The sequence below is a fragment of the Boleophthalmus pectinirostris genome, unplaced genomic scaffold (assembly GCF_026225935.1).
Source record: "Boleophthalmus pectinirostris isolate CB_2022bp ecotype Guang Dong unplaced genomic scaffold, ASM2622593v1 HiC_scaffold_18, whole genome shotgun sequence".
NCBI classification, from domain to species: domain Eukaryota; kingdom Metazoa; phylum Chordata; class Actinopteri; order Gobiiformes; family Gobiidae; genus Boleophthalmus; species Boleophthalmus pectinirostris.
In genome coordinates this window covers 28,523,790-28,548,010 of record NW_026571133.1, presented here as the reverse complement: position 1 = coordinate 28,548,010, position 24,221 = coordinate 28,523,790, and the positions used below count along the sequence as shown (strand labels likewise).

General features: G+C 39.3%; 3 protein-coding genes across 6 annotated transcripts in view; 1 reads left to right on the top strand and 2 right to left on the bottom strand.

Annotated features, from left to right (window-relative positions):
- Nucleotides 1–9,021, bottom strand: part of LOC110160474 (mediator of RNA polymerase II transcription subunit 13-like) — a 70,384-nt gene extending 61,363 nt beyond the window's left edge. For 2 of the 3 annotated variants that reach the window (XM_055153984.1, XM_055153985.1), the window contains exon 1: nucleotides 7,791–8,363. In XM_055153984.1, the coding sequence (XP_055009959.1) occupies nucleotides 7,791–7,862 (72 nt within the window). In that variant the 5' untranslated portion in view covers nucleotides 7,863–8,363. Of the gene's footprint in view, nucleotides 1–7,790; nucleotides 8,364–8,960 lie in introns of those variants that run through there. The other variant, XM_055153986.1, reaches the window with a different exon arrangement.
- On the top strand, nucleotides 8,526–24,103 carry lman2la (lectin, mannose-binding 2-like a). Of its 2 annotated transcripts, none has more exons than XM_055153987.1 (9): nucleotides 8,526–8,651; nucleotides 22,142–22,260; nucleotides 22,423–22,540; nucleotides 22,632–22,714; nucleotides 22,795–22,827; nucleotides 22,908–23,069; nucleotides 23,142–23,256; nucleotides 23,353–23,472; nucleotides 23,540–24,103. In XM_055153987.1, exons 2-9 carry the CDS (start codon nucleotides 22,177–22,179, stop codon nucleotides 23,680–23,682), a joined length of 858 nt encoding a protein of 285 aa, XP_055009962.1. In that variant the 5' UTR covers nucleotides 8,526–8,651; nucleotides 22,142–22,176; the 3' UTR covers nucleotides 23,683–24,103. The 2 variants fall into 2 exon arrangements, with proteins under 2 accessions (XP_055009962.1, XP_020780890.2); XM_020925231.2 differs by lacking the exon at nucleotides 8,526–8,651 and adding an exon at nucleotides 21,633–21,853.
- Nucleotides 18,630–21,090, bottom strand: mtfp1 (mitochondrial fission process 1). The gene is made up of 4 exons (XM_020925247.2): nucleotides 20,932–21,090; nucleotides 20,208–20,335; nucleotides 19,901–20,133; nucleotides 18,630–19,809 (listed from the first exon to the last, which is right to left on the bottom strand). The coding sequence occupies exons 1-4, from the start codon at nucleotides 20,999–21,001 to the stop codon at nucleotides 19,743–19,745; spliced, it is 498 nt and encodes a 165-aa protein (XP_020780906.1). The 5' UTR covers nucleotides 21,002–21,090; the 3' UTR covers nucleotides 18,630–19,742.
- Nucleotides 24,104–24,221: the final 118 nt, after the last annotated feature.

The following is a 24,221-nucleotide window of genomic DNA, read 5'->3' as shown; positions in this document are numbered from 1 at the left end:
TGATTCTTGATGCTGGGAGTCACCAAAGCCAGGCAAATCTGGGGCCAGGGACACTCCCATACATCAATTAACCCACTGAAATCAAATTAACCCTGAAGGAGTCACACTCTCCTCTCACATTTCACACTGCAAATGAAGAGTGATGCACATTAGTGCAGCTACAGAGGCAGAGGCAGGTGTAAAGGCTACAGACTCATGTTAGACTGTGAGACATACTAGTGCTGTGTGGTGTCACCTTTACAAGCACAGAAAACAAGGGACATCATCTGATCAGTGTTGTGCCAAAGCAGCAGCCCTGTGAGGTAAGCGAGCCAAGCCACCTAATTAGAGCAACATGCGTCCCCTGGGCTGAGTGACAGATAGACCTGCCAATCACAGAACAGAGAGCCTCCATCATGCCTGGCTCCTCTGCTGACACTCACACATGCACTGCATTGAGCACAGGTACATACTGTTTACAGGTACACACTGTTTACAATGGCACAGATGCATTTAAAGGTCCCAGGCTGCTCAGTACTACAACACAACATGAAGCTGCAACGACAAGTGGCTTTTACAGTGTTCAGGGAGATGCCAAAGATGGGCCTCGCGCTAAATTATTAACATGCAAATAAATAAAGCATTCACTGCTTTAGTAGTGTCTCTAGTGTAACTTGATTAACAGTGACAAGTCCCGTAGAGGGAGAAATGAGTGTAGATTCTGACAAAGAAAGAAAAAGTGATAATCAGAAGGAGGAAAACAGGATGAGGAGGGAAGTAAAAACAGTTGCTAGGCAACATACAACATCTGTAGAAATTCAGCAGGTACTCTGAAGTTCTCAGAGGTTACAGTAAAACCTAATAGTCCAACTCTTCTATTGTGCTTACATCATTAAAGTGACTCATGTTCCACATCTGGAATACATGGAGTCAAATGTGGATCCTGATATGATCAAGCACGTCAAACATGCGTCAAGAAAGTCCAAAAACCAGAAGCAACAAATTAGTGACATGGTGGTCAAGTATGTAAAGAATTATGCACTGGGTTTCTGTTTGGAGTTCATGATACATTTAATGCACAAACACTGTGTACTGAGGGCCAGCACAGACAGAAAAAGTGAGTGTCTGAGGTGCCTGTGTGGGACTGAGGTAATGGGTCAGAGCGAACAGGTCCCAGCATGCCTCTCACCTGACTCTGCTCACTGAACGGGAGTGGCAGCTCAAGTCTTAAGATAGACACATTCACAGTGTTGTAATGACATTCACCCCTCACCTTCACCTTCACCCACAGACTATACTGCTCATTCATATCTGTGCTTGTCTGGACTATTCACTCATTGTAAACACTCTCTCTGTGTCACTGTTCCACCACTGAGTCCATTTACTCAATGAACCAGGCCCGGCTGACAATTGAGCTGTACAAATTACCATTAGCATCTGAAAAATCATGAGTACCTCCCTAATTCCAGATGAAAGAGCGTAGGATTTGGCGACACAGGGAGAATCAATGCACCACAAACAGTGAATACACAATCTGCACTTTGTGTTTGTTCTCATCAAGTACCCATCTGATTCACTGGAGATAATCTCAGTGGAACATGATAATTACACTCTAGCTTATCATAGCAGACACATTAATGTTACTTCCACACTCTAAAAACACCCTTTAACCTAAGTGCGCCACAACAGCAATTGAATACCATCCAAGCATGATATTGGCAGAGGAGTCTGGCCAACAGAAGATATTTACCCGGTTACAAGCAGGGCGGTATGTGCCTTTAAAAATTCTCTTTGTGGAGGTGCCGGCAGTCAGGTGAAAAGACGGTGAGCAGATCTAGCAGAGACAAAGCCCGTCACTCCCCCGGGACAACACTGATACCTGCAGCATTACAATTTAATCTGCCCCAGGAATTTATATATATAGAGAAAAAATAAACCCCAGAAAAGAATTGGAATGTGAGTCAACAAACACGTCTGTTGAGAGAACTGATTTAAATCTATGAGAGAACCACTGGAGCGCCTGACCTCACTGATGATATCGACAAAAGAACAATTTGCAAAACAGCCCATGTCAAGTCGTCATTTTGAAACTTTGAACAAGTATCAAAAGTTTAGAAAGCCTATCAGATTATTTCTTCATGATCTCTCAGAATTTACATTTTAATTTATTTTGCTTTTCTCTTAACATAATTATCTTCCTAGAGTGCAACAGTTTGTATATGATGTGTGATCAGCAGCAAACAGTCTGCAAACATTTTTTTTAAGACTCTAATGGGATTTTGTAGCGATGAATGTTTTATCCTTTTCGTCATAGCAGGTATCTGTGAGGATGCGAAGTGAACAATGAGAGCATAAAAAAATCTTAGTTTTATAAAGACGCATAATTGCGCACAAATTCATTCATTAAGCATGTTTACGGCATAATTTTAGAATTAACTTGAAAATAAGAGTCAGAAAATCATTCTCAGTTAATTGGTTTCCTAGTTTTAATATAATTGATTATGCCCATTTGTACATCATTTTGAGTCTCTGAGGTTTGCGGTGTAAAACTAATCCAAACAGATTGCCTAAAAGGAGGAAATATCTCAAGATGCTGCCAAACAAAGATGACTAATTTCATTAAAAGATGAAAATAATCTCCCCCATCTCAGTCACTCCAGTGTACTCACTGATTTTCCATCCAGAAACAGTGCCAGTCTTTTTCCCCTTAGCCCAGTGTCGCCCTGTACACACGCACAGCACTGGCGGCCTCTAAGAATAGCACACAGCTGGCACTGCAGGGCTTACATATTTCACACTCAAGCCTTCGTACTTCCAAATACTGCTTTGGCTCGTCCCGACCCACTTCCAGCCTGGGACCTCCCCTTCTCCACCCGCACAGCTCCCGCCTTTCAACCGCTCTTCACCTCTGTGGCATGGGCCAATGCGACCAAACTCCAGGCTCCACTTAGGAGGATTTAGTTTAAAAAGGAGTGTGTGGTAGTAAAAGCACAGGGAGCCAGGACAGACTTTCCCTTGTGTTCCTAAGCACTGTCATGAGTAGGGTTAATATTTCAGGGCAAAAACCTCTTCAAATGTAGTTCTAAAACTTTTTTTATTTTAGTTACTAAATAATGAAATACAACATTCCTGTCCAACACTTCTTGTGAAACATATATGGTCTTTATTTTATTAGTTCATCTTAACTTGTTTATTAACTGAACAATAATTACAAAAATCAAACACATTTCTTTTTTTTTTGTGACATTTTTATTTTACTTCTGTTCTCCATAGAAAATGCAATGTTGTGACTACGCCACAAAATTGGTGCCAAAGGGTGTGAGAAAATCCAAACAGTGTGTTGCCTATGTCCACACTTAGCTGGACCAGGTTATGATGTGACAACAAGGGATTCCCCCACAGTGGCAGGGGCAGATTACAGGACTAAGGGGCTGCACACACTTTCAAGGTGAAGGCAGTGCGAGCTGTCAAAATCAGCACATGACTTGGAGCCAAAAGCACTGGTTTGGGCACAGGGGGCAGGCTGTAGTGGGAAGTCAGCAGATGGAAGGACTCCACAGGGCACACAGCACAGGACAAAGGGCACTCTGGAAATCTGGACACATCTTTTATTTGAGTAAATTACTTTGGATCAGTGGCTTTATTTATTCTTTTATACAAGGAAAAAAGCAAAATATTCTTAAAAAAGAGTTCTGCGCACTTGTGTAAATTTTGCTCTTTTTTGTTTGTTTAATGAAATTTGAATGTGCTTCTATAGACTCAAAAACACATGCAAGATTTTTCAGCTATGGCCCAATTGGATCAGTTTCATGCCTCAATAAACCATGTTCTGTGTACATCCTTTATGGCAATTGCTTAGCATTCCTTACATGTCCAACACCAATAATAACACAACAAAATGCAAACAAAGTCTATATAAAGGGGTCCTGCTCCTGATTACCCGCTGCTTCCTACAAGGCACGACTCTCACCTGCCATAAATCAAGCTCTCTCCTGCCCGAGCTCTCCCTGCTGCCTCATCTCTTTGCACTTTATTTCTCCTCCAGACACAGGCGTCATTATTATACACCCAAAGATCTCCATTGGAATAGAGATGGGCCTAATGAGCACCTCTTAGCTGATCACATTAGACCTGCACTTGAGGACACTTAATTACCAGTGTTACACTCCATGTGCTTCTGTCAAGGGGACACCACCAAGTCCTTTAATTAAAGTCCTGCAGCCTACCTTCTTGTGTTTGTGCATGGTGACGTCCTTGGCATGCCAGGTACAGGAGAGATGCAGAGGCCAGACACAGGCGATAAAATATGTACTGTGAGAGAGTGGGGGTGGAAAATGCATTTATTTGTGATCCATATGTTTGAATAGGGATGTGGGTGTTTATTTATTTGATTTATCTCACCAGGCGCCTCTCGCTCGTCTGCTCTTGTCTTATTGTGTACATACAAAGAACAGCATGTATATTGTATTATGGCTGTGTGTTTGAGGTGTAAAAGGCTGTATAATGTCTGGATAGTTTTACCGTGCTCTTAAGAGGCACCCTCTGGCAATGTTGTACTGAAACACTATAGTTATATCTACCACAATTATGATGAAAATAAAGACAAAATGTACATTCAATTTAAATAAATACATATTATATTGATTATAAGGAGAAATTATGTTTTATAAGTATTATTATCATCATTGTAAACATCAAGTATTGTTGTTCCAATGTTAAAGACTATGTGTTACATTTAGGCCGGCAACAATAATTACTAAATTGGCTTATCATTCAGTATATGATCAATGGAACAATAATTTTTATGGGTCAGTATTTATCTTGAATACTTTTTTCTTTGTACCAGAGGATTTCGCCTGCAATATGATAAGGTTTGAGCAGTAGAAGCTTGAATTATGAACTAATTACTATTTACTACAGCAAAATATCAGACTTCAAAATTTGCTATCGGGGCTAGTAACTTAAATGTTTCATCATATTCTGTTATCCAGGCTTGTGACTAGCACAAAAATATAGGCTGGCCAGTTACCTTGGGCAGCTGGATTCCCATTAACAAGATGGATAGTGTCATTTACACTACAGATTCTTCTTAATACAGTCTTGTATGGAGGACAAACTACTTCATTCTTATTGTCGGTTTGTCCCAGCTAAGACAAGCTTGTGGCAGATCTCTGTATCTTCTCTCTCTTTTGCTTGTAGCATACTGGCCTGGTCTTAAAGTTTTTGTCTTGGCTCGCTCTCACTGTCAGTTTCTCGAATGGGCTGAGGGCAGCAGTCAGGAAATGCACATCAGTCATAATACTTTCCTAAAATGAAAACAGATTCGGCTGCAGACCTTCAGCTGCACACACTGACTCTCTCTCTCTCTCACTTCTTCTTCTCAAAACATTCCTGTGTTTCTCCTCACGTCCTCCGCCCTACCCTCCTCCTCCTCCTGCACTCACCACTCCAGCTTTAGCTCACCATGCAGCATGGATCCTTTTCTCCCACTTACAAGGGTCTCGTTTGCTTGCTGCCACAGATGGATGCGTGGCGGTACACGAGACAGTTGTTTTGTGGGTTGTGTGATTGCAGAGATCTCAAGTATCTGACACGGGCTTCGCAGAGCAGTAATCCACGCCCCCATAAAGTCCCACAGTATGGGCACTTAGGCTTTTTAAGGCCCGTTTTATTGATGCAGATTGCTATAACAGCCAGTAAATCAAAGCCGGGGGAAAGGGGTTAGTGCAAGCCGATATGCTGTTTAACAGGCTACAGACCAGGAGAGCTTGCCTGTAAGTCGCAAGCACCTTGGAAGAAAGAAACAAGACTAAAGGTGTACTTACAACTGCAATACAAATTTTTTTTTAGCTTTTTTTAGTCTACTATAATTGCATATATATATGGATGTCAAGACTATTTGATTAATTGATAATGATGGTTAATCCTAAGAACAAAAAAAAAAGTAATTGTGGAAAATTTTATAAGTAATTTCAGACCAATCTATTATACGAAAGAGTACACCTAAATGTAAAATCCTTTGTTATCTGTTTATGTCACTGTCATAAAGTTTGATTTCATAAAGTTAATCACATACTGGAGGAATAGTAACCTATAACAGTAATGAAAAAAAAAATTAAGGATCTATTTACAATGAATCAATCTTAACTCTTAGATTTGTGACATCCCTAAGTATAATTACTGAGGACTGAAATCATGCCCTAAATCTTGGTTATGAAATATATTTTAACATTTTAACAAGTTAAGTTCGTCTCAGAAGGAGTTTTTTTAATGTCTACATTGTGCTTTCTGATTTGAGAGATTGCCTACATATAATCAGCCTTCTCTTTGCAGTGACTCAGTAAACATATGTGTTAAACTGGATGCCCTTCCTGACACCACATTCTCAGTAAGTCCAGGTTGGGGGCAATGCATCTTAATTGTACTGTGTAAACCTTTAGACTTCACATCCTTCTAGCAATGCTTAGAGTGCAAAACTGTCTTTCTTCTTTTCTTTTCCTTGAAACAGGTCACTCCACAAGACATCAGTTTTTTTTTTAGTTTTTTTTTTTCAACTCCAGGGGTGAGCCAAGAGCCCTGCCAGTGACTAACCTCTGTGGCACTAGCCAGTCATAAATATTCTCAACAAGCCTGCTGATGGATGGTCTTGTTCAGCCTGGCTTTGAAAGGGATGTTCACAGGGCCAGCACACACACACAGCAGCCAATTCTGCCAAGTGACTGAATGAAATAAGCTCTTCCACCAGGGATTGCCCCCAAACTGCAGAACTGACAACAGCATAATCACTGTTTTCAAATGTAATGTGTCAGAGTGAGATAATTTAAGGAGTCAATGCCGGAGCGCCCCCGTTTATTTACTGCCTGTGCACACAAGCCTCACCCAGACAGTCATGAAAGGTGTTTGACATTAGAGACTCATTTCTCTCGCTATCGGCCTTTGCACTTTTGACATTTGTTTATTTAGCTACACAGTGACACATGTGCTACAGCTGCCGGCAGCTTAACAACCTGCATGCTCACCTGAAAAGCCCCCAACAGAACCCCTATGCTCCAGCACTTCTCATCCTATGCCTGGACTGCTGCATGCCTTTCCACTTGGACGGCCACTCTAGTGGGACAGTTAACTAAATGATTACGGCATGAAAACTGTACAAACACACCTCCATAGGCACAACACCATGACATCTATTGTGAAAATAACCCTTAACCTCAAATCAAAACAACAAAAAGTAGTTGCAGTGAGAAAGTGCTATTTGCAGAGTGCACCTATTACACACATGTCCCAGTCCATCAAAAATGCATGAGGCTTCTTTTCTCAGGGAAACATTATAATTTCATCAGCTTTCATGTGAGCAGAACCGTGTGAACTATGCCACTATAACCAAGTGTGCCATTTGTGAGGCAGCAAAGCACTGATGCCCTAAGATAAAAGAAATCCTTTGTTGGGCATATTTCTAGGAAGCAGCTTCTTCTTTTCAAGTTAGTTGCTTGGCAATGAGTCTGGCTCGACTTCCAGTGAAATTGTTTTATAAAGAGGAAGTGGACAATAGTCATGACATATTAGGAAAATATGGTCAGTAAGCAGAATAATTAATCATATTGATGTGTTTTTGCAAAGTTCTCTAAGTGTGTGTGCTGTGGAGGCTTAGTGGTGAATGCACAGCCTTTCCTCGGATCACTAACCCGTGTTAATGATTGCCTAATAACAACATCGCCAATTGGTTCACCTTTGTACAGTGGGCACATTTAAGTACTGCCTTATGACTTGGTCGATCAGCGCTAGTGTTGATGTATACCAGTGTAGTACCATACCAAAGAGAAGATGTTGGAGTGGCAGTCCTCAAGGCTTGCCCCGTTCGCCACCCAGTTCGCCGTCATAGTCATAATGCTCCAACGTTGGACTCGTTGGCGCTGGGCATGTCGTGATCTTACATCAGTATTATTAACCAAAGACTAGGGCTGACAAATAGGTTCCACTCAAAAGGCACGCTCGCTCTGGAGCTGCAGGATAATACACAGGGCAGAGATGGGCGTTTTCAATAAGTATTCAATCATCCAGCAGAGAAAATATTTAGATTGATCTAATCCAGGTCAGGCGATTCCAAATGTGAGCATTGTCAAATGGGCAAAGTGAGGTGTATCCATTTCAGTCCACGCAAAGGGGAGCAACACAAGCCCGTATGCGTCCCTCCGGTGATAGTTTCATCATATAATAATCCATAAGGGAAGCGACTCCAATAATATGTCTAACGAAGAGCATAAACTTCTAGCGTTAAATATTACGCGTCCACTCGTGCCGATCACAATCCTTCCGCGCCACGAGCTGATGCACCACTTGTGATAGTTTTCGAGAATTGCACGAGCTATTAATAGCTTTTCCTTCTTACCACAGCCTCCTGCTCTGTATGACAATGTCTGGCTGAACGCAAACAGGCACTGTGTGAGCAACGAGGAATGTATAATCCCTCTGTTGCTCTTGAATTAAACGGACCGCAGACCCAAAAGAGACGCCAAAGAGGGGCTCCTGGACTTAAGCGTGGTAGTAACCAAGTAGTCCCATTAGTCCTGTATACTACTGGCCAGGAGTCATGAGTCAAGCACACAAGACAAAACTATTCGGACTCGTCCAGCAGCTGCAGGAAAACTAGGCAGGCTTGTTGTATAGAAACGGAGGTAAGAAAAAAATCTTCCTTCCTTTCAGTTTGATATTACGAAACGTCCCCTCACCGCAGCGGCGCTCTAAACAACCATCTGATGTGTTAGTTTAAAAAGCCAAAGTGACAGTCCTTGTCTGGCGCCGATCACTGACATAAAGAATCCGCTGCTGCTTAAAACGCACTCAATTCCATCATAACGCACGTGTCTCATAATGTTAGGATTCTTGCCTCGAGCTTTCCGAGGTGATTGTTTCTCATTCTTTATCAGTCGCTGTTGTATTGTCAATAAGTGGATAGAGAGAGGCTGAGTGTGGCACATTCTCACCCTCTTGTGTCTGTAGGTTTCTCTCCTCCTCTCTCCCTCCCTCCTCTCTCCTCCTCCTACTCAGCGCACACGCTCGTCCAACCCACCGCGCATTGTAATGTAATGGCGGTCGGAAGCGTAACGTTGAGACTAGCCTTCCCATTTGACCAAGTTTATGTTCACGTGATCAAAGTGTGGCAATACAGTTGTGTTGTTGTCTTTGGTGCGATGCGACACATCTTTACACTCACAGCCTTTAATAATACGCGGACCTTGTCGTGCGTAAAAGCAGCATATGTAAAGTGAAATTCATAATGTGATTGAAAGCGGCACACTGTCATTTTGTTATGTCTGATTACGTAATGTAGGCTACTGTTCCACTCCAAACAGAGGATGTGGAATAGAGGTCAAAGTGAGTGTTTCGTAAAACAAACACTAGCTGAGATTATAATCGTCAACTGATTTTTACTATAGTGAGATGCATTTTTCAGTTTGTATTTTGCAGAGAAAATGAAGATAAATTAATGATTTGGGGGAAATTTGACAGTTGATTTAAAATGTAATTAGTATTGAAAGTGCACAGTTGTTCACTTTACAATTATGTAATAATGTTATTATATGATTTCATACACTATTTCCATAGGGCCTAAATGTTTATGTTATATTGGATCCTGTAGTCGTGTCAACATATATTTAATGAAATAAGTAAACATAACATTTAATAATACAATGCCATTTATATCTTAGTGAATGCTCAAGTAATCAATAATTCAGGGTTTGTTTACACATCTGATTACACACAGCCCCAGTGAGAACAGCTTGAGACCTATCACTCAGATTTTTATATGAAGATGTTAAAATTCTGTAACTTATTACATTATCTCATTACCAGATCAAACATTGGAAGCGTTCCGTGTTTTAATATGCATTATTAAAAATCAAGATGCCATCATGCCCCAGATGCTTTTGTTTACATAGGCCGTATGCAAGCACAGCTTAGAGCTTCTCAGTAGCCTTTGAGAGTAAAGAGGACCAAAAGACGATGAATATACAAGCAGGGTCCTAAAGAGGGCAACCATAGGGAGGACATCCAGGAGCGAGCGCATCAAATATTAGTGCTATTTTTAATAATTAAAAGGAGCAGCTCATTAGATTAAGCGATGATAAGAAAATATTAAAAAAAGATAAAATGTATTGCAAAATCAAATTACATTGTCAAACTTTCTTATAAATAATAAAAGTTCTATGTTTTTAAGGTTTAAAGAGATCAGAAATGAATTATGCATATCAGTATGTGCTGGTCAAATGTGGCCCTTGCTTTATTGAGAGCAGTATTTAATTTATATACTAAATAGTTTATGACCTATATATATATTTATCTTAGCTAATTTAGAGATATTAAGAGTCAAGGATCCATTGAGTGAATCACTGAGCCTTCCAAAGTAATTCATATGTTTGTTTTACCACTATAAATTTTCAGAAAATATGATCTTACACTGACACATCCAATCCATTCTGACATTATGGGCTGCCTCACAGTTTTTCTATCAATCACATGGCGCTTTCACAGCAGTTGGTGCGGTTACATATTGCCACAGAGAGCCAGCCTTTAGTCCAGTGATTCCTCTTGAATCCAAGCAGCAGAGAGGACTGTGAGATATGAATCAGATGGATGAGCGGGGGCTTAGCCTGCTGCCGATCGATCCCCCTGCTCCTGGAATGATCCTCAACTCATTTGGAGACTTTTTGTTCAATACATCCTTTAAAGGCTTTGAAAAGACTCACAAAAACACGGTTTGGCACAGTCGGCATGGAGCTGATAGGATGAGATGCTATCTGTTTGAATAAATCTATTTCAATATGCCAGGCATTTCCCTTGATCAGGCCCCCACTGACTTGATCTGTGTGCGCAGAGAAAAGATGCATTACAGCACTGATTAAAGATAATGTGTTTGTCTAGACAATCTGTTTAGACTTGCTTTAGATGGAGGGGATAGGAGCCATGTGCCAGTGTGCATTAGGCTCCTGAGCAAACGCCTGGGTGGCTCTACTCTGCATTGGTGGACATGGCCTTTTAGTTATATTTGACTGTGCAACAACATGAGAGCAACACATTGAGTTTCGGGATACAAGATATTATTATATTTACTATACAGCATAATCTAAATTTAAACATTAAACACATATTTAAATAGACATCAAGCATTCATGTGTGACTGTAAAGTGCAGCAAAACAGTCAAGTTTACCCTTTTCCCTTGCATAAACTTCTGCACAGTACAGAGAGTCCTGCTGAGATCAGGCCAATATACTATATTATCATGAAAGGCATACTGGATTCAGGTTCTTCTGGTTATTTTTGTGATTGATGATATTGCCTGGAAAGTTCCATAGTATGATGTCAAACTTGCATTTATTTAATTACAGATGTTTTATTCTGTTGAAGAACATACATTCTTTAAGAGTATGATCACCACTACACACTTGTTTGTCTCCATGTAGACATTTAATGCCATACATTTAATGCCATACTGGCAAAATAGTAATGCCCAAGACAGGCGGTGGACCCTCCTTCAGAAAAGTTATATAGTACACCTCTAAATGATGTGTACTGTCATCCCTGACCCACAGCTGATGTATGTATTAAAAGATAAGATGGTAGTTTATTCTGTGTACACTGACCATTATTTAACCCATGTGGGTGTGAATTGCTCTGTAAATCAGCATCACTTCACACATTATCATATTCTCTGGTAGTTCATAACAATAAACCTTGGTCAATATTTAATGAAATATAAATAGTTACGCTTCTTGGGCAGAAGATGAACTCAATTCACTGTGCTCAAACAATCCCAAACAGTCAGTCTTGTTAGTCAGTTGCCTGTTCCCTTAAATGTTCTGCATACAGCTAACTGTTGTGCTCATTAATGATTCAACATGAGCATATTGCGAGGGATTATGCTCTTGTGGACACTGAACCATATTTATCATTCATAGAAGGCAATGCAATGCTTAAAAGACACAACAACGCACTAGTATCTTCATTAGTGATTGATGGATCACCCAGTGCTAAGTTAACACATACCTAGCAGCAAATTCTCTCCATATAAAGCATCAGAGGAGTTTCTCATCTCTTTGGCGGCTTCGATGGCTCCCTGGCATTTCCTGGAGCGCACACAGTCTGGCTGAGAAGAATAGATGGTGTGCATTATAATGAACATGGGCTGACACCACCTCATCCATCATTCCACCAGGAAAATTATAGTAGCGCCACTGAGAGAGAGAGAGAGATAGAGATAGAGAAAGAGAGAGAGAGAGGGAGAATAAGAGGAAGAGAGAGAGGAAGAGGACTTTAAATCACGACTCCAAAGCAACAGTGTCCGTGGGTCTCCATTGTTGGGCTGTAACTGGCCGCCACAGCCCTTCTTCCTCTCCCATAAGAAACCTGTCTCCCAGTTTGTCTGGATGTCAGTGTGATGTGTAATCACTATAACTCACTAGTGATACTTTATCTGACCTTAAGTATGGCTCTGCAGTTACACTTGTTTCTGAACCACACTTACTTAGTCTTTTTTTTTTTTTATTAATTTTATGTAAATCAAGTCAATTTTTGTTGATTTGACCTCTCAATAAAGTACAATAATTTATTATGCAAACAGGGCTAAACCGATATTTTTATCTATAAGCCAGAATTAAAAACAAGAATAATCATAATAATACAGTTAGTTTAACTTACTTACTTACTAATAATACACAGCAATGGTAAGACAGTTGGGAAGAATTATTTAAGCTTTTTGTGTCTGAGGAAATATTTGTGTAAATGTATGACTTGTGGTGCCTTGTGTCCGTATGCAGTGCTTTAATGACTGGCTTTGCGTTGCACTTCACTGGTCGTGATCCTATGTCCCCTGTGAGCTCACTACATACAGTATAATTTATCCTCATACCGATGCCTCATTTTATTTGCTCTCAGCACAATTTCTGTGGTATGCCAATGGAAAATATATATATACTGTATACTGAATATCTTGATATATTGATTGATAATAACAATCCATTTGCAAAGCCTTGGTGACTTATGAAATACAAATGGGTTTATTCTTTGTTAAGACAGATATGGACAGGACAGTACAGGGCCTTGTCTGATATGTCTACCAACCCGCAGCCTCCTGGTGTCCCAAGCAATTCTCTAGTATTTATAACAGAATTACAAAACTACATGCATATCAAAGCAAAGTGACTTTTGTTTCACAGTCACAAGTTAATAAACTTTTACACTTGAAAACTGATAAAACAATGCAGGGTTTCCTGTAAGATGGGGACAGTGACTGCTGAGCCTTTACACATGTCAAAGTCTGTGCTGGGTCTCGGGCAGACTGACACATACCAAATGCATTTACACAAAGACATCTGATATGAATCTTTTCTTCACACTATGAATACACATACATTTCCATCACACAGAAAGGCATCTCTGGGCCCTGCTATTTAATTACACACAGTACTCTGGTTATAATATCATAGAACATAATGCAGATGGCCTGATTTGTATGTATAGTTCTCAGAGTGTCTGCGTGTTCTGCCTTGATCCGCAGTGATTCACTCGAGCACTGTGAAGACTGTTTTAATGGTGTTTCCGCGGTATATTGATTTCACGATGAGCAGCCCATGTCTTTGTAAGATGACTCAAGAGATGGGGAAATTAGATGTTATCTCATAACAACAGAAGATGGAGGATCTTACAGTGCTTTATCTGATTCTGAGAGGATGTCAAGCCATCAAATTTGCTGATCCACTCCTGACATTGCCTAAAACCATTCTACATGTTGAAGTTGTGGGTAATTAACACATCCTCTATAACATTAAAAGCACTGTATGTAGCCTTTACTCTTACAGTTTAAAAAAGGTACCATACAATCACACTTGAACCTGGGTTGCCAGTCCCTTAACCTGCATATAGAGGACATAAATGTGCATCTCTTTAGATTTTCTCAGTAAAAGGACAGGCCCTGTCTGTGAAAGAACAGAACATCCACAATTCACTCACTCAGCTGTAGAGGCTGCATTAGCACTGAATCATGATTGGCTGAAGGTAATGATTAGTGAGTATTCAGATTAGAGAGAGAGGCATTTTAGGTTCAAACCAACTGGATTTCAGTAGTGAAATTGGCAAACCAAATGAGAGATTCATGTGAGACTCATTCTTCCTTTTGACTGAATAATTAGCTTGAGAACCAAAACACCAACGTATAAATTCTGTATCCTCAGACCAGCACCTTCAGAGCGGTAATGGCTTCCAAATCGCAGTCATAATGTCTTGATTTCAAAAACACTGACCAGATGACTGCCTTCAAAACCTTCTCTATGGACCACTCCTGGACAACTAAGGGAGTACATAGACAAATCTGGGGTTTTATGTGATGACCACTTTCTTATTAGAAAACTATATGGAAAAAACAGCAATAAATTCTTCTCATAAAAACTGGCAAAATTGTCACACAGACCATCCTATATTTGTGTCTCTTCTACCTTTTCATAATACATGTATTATAACTGAAACTATTCCATTGTGCAGATGAATCTGGAGAAGAAAAAAGTTAACTTGGTGTATCTTTTAACTTATAGTGAGCCTAAGAAATAATGATTTATTCTATGCTTTAACTGTAAACAAAATATAGATTTATTTTACATTGCAAATAGTAGCTTAAAGGCATGTAAGAGTACAAACACCATGAAGGTTAGAGCAAGGCCTTTTAATCCCCTCTTTCCTTGTCAAAACCCACTATAGAGCTGAATTACATATCTCACCAGTCAATAGAGAACACAGAGCCGAGGCCAGTGCTCTCATGTAGAAATATTACTACAGATAGTGTGCTTTAAGTGACCGGCCTGCATTTGCGCTTGACTGCACTCCCCGATGCCACCTGAACAGAATTCACTGGAAGCCTCATAAATAATGTATTGGTGAAGGTGTGCTCAGTTTTCATGTTCTCCTAATTCATTTCACAAAGAGAGACATAGTACAGCCAGCACATTTACAGCACTCAGTCCATAAAGGAATCACCAGCTTCTTACAGAGAAGATGCTTGGACCTAATAAGATTTGTCAGGAGGTGGTGTGATTTGTGGAGATTTTTAAGAGCAAATATGTGCCAATCATTATGGACAACTTTAGGCCTATGTTGCATTATAAACTTGTCAAAAAAAAAAAATACTTATAAGATGTCTGAAAAGATTTATAATGAAATGTCTAGACTAAGTATGTAGTACAATTGGGGGAATGGTGTAATTGAGCATCTGAGTTCTCCACTCAATTCTTAGCCTATTTGCAGCAGTGCAGTATGAAAGTAATGGGCTTAAATAGTTTTCAGTACACTTTTAACATTTAAGTATGCAAAATTATTATTAATATTTTGTGAACTGGTCATTAGAAGTTTTTATTTTTTTACTACTAGGCCTAATACCATAACCTATAGTGTAGAACAATTTTGCAATACAGCTCTCCTTGAAAAGTCTGTTTAGCTGAAATTACAGATTTAGCAGAACATGGTCTTTGACTGTAATGAACAAAACACAGCCCTCGTTTATGAACAACAAGGCACTCCATCACATGCACAATCATAATTACACACCATTATGATATATATTACACTTCTCCCAGCTCTTCGTCTTCACATTTCCAAGTCCCGCATTGATTTTCATTCATTTACAGCTCTGCCCTCCGCCCTTCATTTTTACGTTGCTGTGACTGATGTCTTTCCTGGGTTAAATTGATGTTCTGCGATTGTCTTTTGTTTCTCTTTTGCTCAAAGCATAAAATCATTCATGAAAATCAATCCAAACATGGAGCTCTCCTCTGTTTGGCAAATCGTAGCCTCACGCTGACCTCAATAAATCGACCACTGAGCATTAAGCATTTCAGTTAGTACCCTTAAAGTGGCCCTTTCTTCTAAAATAGTCTGTGAATGCTGGAGAGGAGGGTACTTGAGCCAAGGGAGGGGTGTGTGAGAGAGGGAATAGTCCCTATTGTGTTATAATAAAAATTATTGTCCATTGTAAAACTATTATTCATGTTCATATGTGGTTTTGTCCGCCTTATCTGTAGGCTACCTGAAGATATCAAAAGAACAAAATAACATCCTTATTTTAATACGCAGAGAAAAAACATCAGTTTAGATTTGTAGTTGTACTTCATGTTTAGGTATTCCCATAATATGGTGTGAGAATGGGTAACCACTTATAAAATGTCTTATAGAAGGCTTTTGGGTCATTGATAATAAGCTTGATTAATTATTACTGTAATTTTACTAAGTTCATCAAAACTGTTACAGACTATTTGGACCAGAATCAATTCATCATAATGTGGCAAGTGCTTTCTTATGTCCTAATTCCATTTCGGATTTCCCCTTTGAGACAGCCTGCTGTTGCTCTTGTGAATCAAGTATTTTTCCCTGATAATGGGCTTCTAATTTTACTCCCTTTAGTGATTAGAGTTTTCTCTGGAGAGAAATGGCTTAAGTTGTGTAGTTGAGAGGAACCATGGAAACAGAGAAGAAGTGGACATTAACCGCATTTGTATCATAAAGCTCTAAGTGCTAGGAGCTATCAATATTCACTGAAGCCTCCATGAAACATAAACATATTGAATCAATATTGTGATGGAGTAAAGTTTTTGGGTCCAAAATTATATGGCGCCATAAAAGTCAATCCCAGCAACTAAGGGCCTTAGTAGTGTTTAAAGACAATTCACAATTGTAACATTAGAGACTAAAGAGTAAAGAATGAAGCTGGACCGCAAGATCAGGGTGATTTAAAGAGTGTTTATTTTTTATAAGAATTTTGGTCTGAATGATTTGGATCACTAGCATGTTTATCCTAGCCAGAATCTTGTTCCTTTCATGTGGCTATATGAATATGAAAAGTTGAGGGGGTGGAGGTGACTGAACACTGGGAAAAAGGGAGTGAGGAGAAGAGGAGGGAGGTCTGCCTTAGCCACTTGTGGCCTTCACAGCCCAGGCACAAATCATAGAGGGACATGGCAATCGGAGTGACAGATGAACAATGCTCCCATTTTCCAACCCCCTGTGAACAGGCCCATCCATCACGGGAGGGGAGATTAATTCAATTCATCAGCTTTTTGTCTCCTTGGGCCCACTAATGCCACCTGATATTGCTCAAGGGGGACTTATAAATGTTTGTGGATTTGATGTGAGCTCGCTCACTTGACATTGAATTAAAACATTACTCTAGCTGTGGACTGTTTCTCTGCCATAATTCTGATCGAGATGAAGCCTTATGAGAGGAATTGTGTTTGCCGAAGGCCAGGAACAAGAAAATAAAAACCCATGTGTGAAGTGAAAGGAGCAGCACTTGAAAGAGGGATTAGTGAATACACAGGAACACAGGAACTCATGCCATGTCACAACTGCATTATATAGCTTTAGACTGGTCAAAATATACACACACACAAATCCCCCAATTAAAACTGGTTGAGACAACACACATTAAACAAGGGCCTACTTGTGATAATATCTATTCACAAGTACCAGTTTTACAAAACAGTAGAATATCTAAACTTGGATGTTTCCTTTTAACTGAACTAGAATTTAAATCTACCTTTTCCATGCTGCACATGACAAACCTGGAACTCGTGAATCCATGGGAACTCAGTGATAGCAAAGAATATGAGGCCCTCTAGTGGAGTTTAGAAGGAACCAAAATATTGGTTGACTCAAGTCCTGACTTTATTTAATTGAAAATAGCCCATTTAGAACATCCAAAAAGAGCTGAAGAATAACACTCAACACATTTCAAGGCAGACAACGGACAAAGTTCACGTGGAGACATCCTTGTGTTGCTCATAATGCATCCTGCCCCCTCTCCACACACATAAGTAGTAAACTGTACTCAAAACCCCCACCACTGCCAGCAGCAGTACAGCCAGGACCAGGAACACCTTCCACACAGTAGAGCCTCCTACAAAAAAAAAATTTTTTTTATAAAACTTCAGAATATTAGACTTAAATCAAATTATAAATGAGACTCTTGCCTTGTTCTTTTTTAACATGGGGCTGTGACTCAGACAAAACAGTTTCATCATCCTCAGGCAGCCCAAATATTTCTGAGAAGTTTTCGGACCACATGGGAACATCTTCTGAAATAAGTGTTTTGATTTCATTTATTGACTCATCCAGAGCCTGGTCAACATCTTCAAAAGACATTCCTAGGACGGGAGGATAAGTAGGTAATATAGTTAATTTCAACTTGAACTAGCTAAGGATTTGATAGTTTATATGCAAGGATCTTTAGTCCACTTAGAGAAATTAAACTAAAGCCACAGTATAGTAACACATAAAATAATTTGTTTTACACAGCAAACGCACAATACTTAACCAACCTGATTCTCCACATGATAAGGCCACAAGAGCCAACAAGACAATCCCAGTGGTAAACATGACTGCATGTCCCAATGTCAGATCTCTGAGCTTATGTAGTCTCATTACTGAACTGGCATCAGCTGTGCTCCCCTCGCTCAATCAAGACAAATGAGTGCTTCAGTTGGCAGCTTCAGTGCACTGAGATCTTCCACTGCATTGGGAAACCCTCTTCAATTTAACTAATGATACAAAAATTCTTTAAGAAAATCTGTTGATAAATGTAAATGGTCCATCACACAGTTTAAAACAGATCAAGTAGTGTTTTATATATTTATTTGTAAACCAACTAAAATAAAATATATTTTATACTTTTTCAATATTTATGACTAACCAACATTTGTAACACACAAACAGTGACTATAACCATTCCCCAGCATTCACAGGTATAACATTTGTAAACATGCATCATAATAATTACAGGAAATCCAGTAGTTCACATAAATCAGTTTTATGGCTTTACATAGTCTCGATGTTCAATCAGAGACATATCCATAAAAATTTGCCCTATACAATACATTTATATAAAATTCTGACTATTATATTATACTACTATTATATTTCTTGCTTGCCTTTAAAACTAAAATCTGTATCAAGATGTGTTCATTTATAGAAAAAAACTATTATTTCCCAAGCATTTCCTCAATGAACACTTTACTGTACCCAATATTGTGCCCTTTCAGTTTAACTGTATTGCATTCATTGCATTCACAATGGCAAACTTTATCATTTACTATATCCCTAATACATTTTAATATTTCCTGCCTGTTTGTATCAGTATGGTTATATAAGCATTTTTATTTTTTCATAAAAATAAATCTGCATGTTTGCCAAAAGGCCTCAGCATAGCTCAATAGTCATACTATTGAAGGCTGTTGGTTTACACAGAGACAATAATAGACAGAAATGTTGAGACAAGAAAGAGGTATCAGTTGTAATCTATGAAAGTTAAACGTTATACTTCCAGAAAGAATAAGCCAGGTATTGTAAACTTGTGAATTGCAAGATACTGAATGGCAACAAAGTGAACTGTAAAACTAGAGAACCTGTGAGTTGCAGTTTTCCCTTGCGGTGAGAAGCTCAAAACATTCCTTATGTTTATGATCTATTGTAGATCTTAACACATTGTAACAAAATGGTTTTTCGTTTCCCTTGACTTTACATGAACTTCAGGTAAAAGACACTGAAATCAAAACATATAATATAAATGTGAGTCTAAAGACAAGACCAATAACAATAACTTTATATGGCTAAAACAACAAAATAAAAAACCAAATACCCTGAGAGCTAAAGCAGAATAAAGCCCCCTAATGTACAGTATAACTCAAGTTTTACTATGGTGTTCCAACAGCCCAGTACACACTGTGCAATCTTATTCATGCTTCTCTCCTTCACCATAGACCTTTCTAAGGCTTGAATCTAGCAGGAAATCCACTGATCTGAAGGCAATGAGAGACATATTAAAGGTTTTAAGATGCTGTTAAAATAACATAAAAGCCATTGTTAATACACAATAGGGACCTGACTTACCTGTCTATTGGAGTGATAATAAAGGGGATGGTGGACAGTCCTATGACGGTTGTGGTCCATTTGCGGACAGGCAGGGGTAGATTGGTGGTCTTGCCAAGTAAATACAATGATGTTGCACATACACGGTTTATGGTAAAGCCAGGGATGATGACTGAAGCCAGGGCTTGCCACACGAACGTGTCAACAACAGCCACTGCTACGCGGGTTGTCTTCCCTGGTTTATCCCCATGATCCTGGACAGGACAGAAGTAATTATCTGTATGTAATTATCTGTATGCATATGCAAAATAATGTTGAAGGAAGTTACCTTGGCCGCTTTCTTCCCTTTGTCCACTGCATCAGCAGTAACATAACTTGTGGCAACAACATAACTGCCCCATACCAGGCTCACAGGGACGAGAGCACGGAAAGCCTCCCCAACCTCATTGGCATAGCCTGTAAATCAGCATAAGACTGGTGTTTCTACAAGGCTTACAGTAAATTAAGCAAGGTTAATTCTCACGCCATTTGTGCTGGAACCCAGTACAGAGTTCTACAAACGTCTATCTGGCGTCAGCCAAGTTAATGGTAAACTACTATAATGACAATTATTTCAGCCGTGACCTGGCAATGAGATATCAAACCGCCAACCTGGAGCCCAGTGTTTGACCACCCTAATAGAACCACTGATTTGTAGGTAGTTAGGTCTACTATGCTACAGTGTACTTTCTGTGGCATCAGTGACAATCTGTCAGTGGGTCACTGTACGTTATGCTTACTAACTCCAATTAGCTCTTCACACATTTTGTAAAATGTGTACCCATATGGTAAACGTAACGTTTCAGATGACCCCTTTGTTGTTGCATTGTTCACTCTGAATCTATAAACAGGCATTGCCAGAGCAGTGATTCTGCTAACAAAGTTGTGTTGTTCAAGCGCACTAGCTAGCGCAGCATCAGAGGTCAAGACTGAGGACGGTTTAAGTACGAAAGGTAAAAGGAATTCCTCCAAAGTACACTAGTACATGACACAATATAGTACATATTTCATACCCAAAAAGCGAACCCATGTGTCACGGTAGATATCGACTGTTTTAGGGTTTTTGTCTTCGGTGGAATCCATGACTTCCTTTACTCCATTCCCCGATGCTATTTTTACAATACGTGCCAGCAGCAGTGCTGAAAAAGTGTACAGTGAGAAGCGACCCTGAAGGAGGCGTGTCTATGGGGCTAGGTTCATGAATCTATGGACTAGCCAATAAAGACTCCAGCGCTCTCCAGTGGCGAATTGAGATTTTTACAAGTCTAAGAGAATGATCAAAATTCAGATTACTCCCTTATTTGAAGCAAATTTGAGCAGTAAAAAAGCATACCGCGGACAAACATAAAACATTCTACGATTTACGATCATACTTAAACCAAGGTTTTGCAAATGGGCACATCATCGAGAAGAATCAGGTCTAATTGTAGGCTACACCAAAAAGCTAGAACAATCTAGAAATACCCAACAGCTGCATTATGACTGATAGTTGGAAATATCTGTAAATAAAGAAATTATTTTTTATATTAGGCCTATTTAGAGTATACAGAAGTGTATAATTAATAATAATAATAATAATAATAGCTTGATAGCTCTTAAGCGTGTATTTTTATCGCTTTGGGTATGACAGACAGTCAAATTTACCAATGGGGATCAGCCATGTAAATCTATGAGCCAATAGGAGCATGCGCTGATGTGGGGTGTGTGTTTTGGTTTTTACCACAATGGCGACTGCCGCTGCCAGCTGCTGGAGCGACCGTTTTAATCCTTCCAAAGTGTTATTTAGGGGCTTTAACATAAGCGACAGAATGTATTTTAAACTGTACAGCATGTATATTCTTCTGTTTTTGCACATGGGCAGTTGTTTTTCTGACGACGACCATGAGATGGAGGAATTTTTAAAGCGAGAGTTTTCCCTTTCCAAGCCTTACCAAGGTACTTCATTTATTTGTGCGCGTCAGTTTGGTAGATATTTCTTTTTGATTTGTTATGCAATATGTTTGCAGCTAAATGTCTTCTAGGGAAAAATAACTAATACTGACGTGTCTCCACAGTTCAGTTTACCCCTATTGAAACAAAATTGTCATCGTTCCTTTATTCTAGTACAATGCAAAGGGTGCCTCCTTCTCCTCCTGTGTGTTGTCCTGCTGGTCAGTGCTTTATGCTGTGCTGTGTGTTTAGTCATGATGATGGTTTGTCTGTGTGCCCATATGTGTGTGCCAGGTGTGGGATCTTTAGGCTCCTCCTACTGGGAGCTGATGGGGGACGCCATGGTAACCACTGAGCAGGTGCGGCTCACGCCTGACATGCAAAGCAGACAGGGGGCCGTGTGGAGTCGCATGGTAAGTAAAATAAATGCTATTACATATTATTTAAAGGTTATCTGTCCTGTCTAAATTAACTGATTTATATTGTTAAATCAACTGTATTATACTGCTTAATGAAATAGTTTCCTTTTATAATCCTTTTTTAATTGTATTTTTAAACATTGACTATGTTTCTAGCCTTGCCAACTTAAAGACTGGGAAATGCAGGTGCACTTTAAAATCCATGGTCAGGGAAAGAAGAACCTGAATGGGGATGGCTTGGCTATCTGGTACACCAAAGAAAGAATGCAGAAAGGTCTAAGCATAGTTGTTAACTTGCAGCATTATATTCATATTTGTACTGCCTAAAGTTAATTACTTTTCTTATGTTTTGTTGTCATTGGCAGGCCCTGTATTTGGAAACATGGACAACTTTACTGGCCTGGGTGTGTTTGTTGATACATATCCTAATGAGGAAAAATACTTAGAGGTTAGTATGCCAAGATGAAATACACTGGAATTTGCATAATGGTAAGTAATTGCTCTGCTTTTTACCTATTTTGATAATAGGCTCAGAAAAAAAGATACACACCTCGCACTGAGGTAACTGCTTCTTGTACACTTCATTAAAACTTGCAAAAGCAATAGAATGACAACATATCATGTTTTGTTGTGCACACAAGAGGATTTTCCCACTTGTTTTGGCCATGGTTGGTAACGGCACCATCAGTTATGACCATGAAAGAGATGGAAGGCCCACAGAGCTGGGTAGCTGCAACGCCATGGTGCGCAACCTCAAACACGATACTTTTGTCTTCATTCGATATGTCAGCCGTAGACTAACGGTAAAAAACACACTTTCTAATGATAAGGAAATAGGTTTAACATTATTATGTAAACATGATTTACCTCATTAGGTGATGATAGACATCGATGGACAGCATGAGTGGAGGGACTGCTTAGACATACCAGGGGTGCGTCTGCCAAAGGGTTACTACTTTGGAGCTTCAGCCTTGACTGGAGATCTTACAGGTAAATAACCAATGACAAATAACACTCATTGCCAGTTGCCCACCTTCATGCAGACTGTATATGTTTTGTGAACTAATTTAACTTTTTACCTCATAGATAATCATGACATAATTTCCATGAAGCTGTATCAAATCACAGTGCTAAATCAAAAAAATCAGGATGACAATGAAGAGGATGTAACTATACCGAGTGTAGATAACATAGAACTTATCAGATGTAAGTTTCATTACTTTCACTACATAACTTTTAATAAAATCATGTAAATTAAAATCCTTTTTTTCAGGGAAAGGAAATGAAGAGGGAATGAGCAGCATAGCCATTTTTTTCACTGTGCTTTTCTCTATGGTGGGTTCTATTTTTCTAATCGTTATTGGATTAGTGGTCTATAGTCACTGGAATGAGACCAGACGCAAGCGCTTCTATTGACCCGTGAGAGACAGGTCTGTGGTCCTCTAGAACACTAACAATGTTGTTATCTGGTTAATCTGGTTTATGGTGCAAAAGACTCTTCTCCAGTATGCTACTGGACTGCAGACCGCCTGACGCACACCAGCCCAGCCTTACCATTCAGACTGCTATTGCACATGTGTGCAAGATCTTTTACCTGATGATGTATGATTGAAAGAATGCCAGCTTGGGTCCTACACAGAATGATGTTGAAGTGCTAGTAGTTGCATGCTGTGATTCATTTTAACACACAAGATTAATATATATAACATGGCATTTTGGGATTTTATTTATTTTAAATTATTTATTTATTTATATTTATTATACATTGCAGCACAACTGGTGACTGTTTCAGCATCTTGTCTTAACCACAATATAAAATACATTTATGAACTACTTATTGTGAGTTTTGTGCCACTGTTCTAGTTTAATTCAATACTCTTCCACCACACATTTTGGCTTGTTTTAAAAGACATATGCTTTATTTTAAATTTGAAATTGAAAACCATAATATTAAC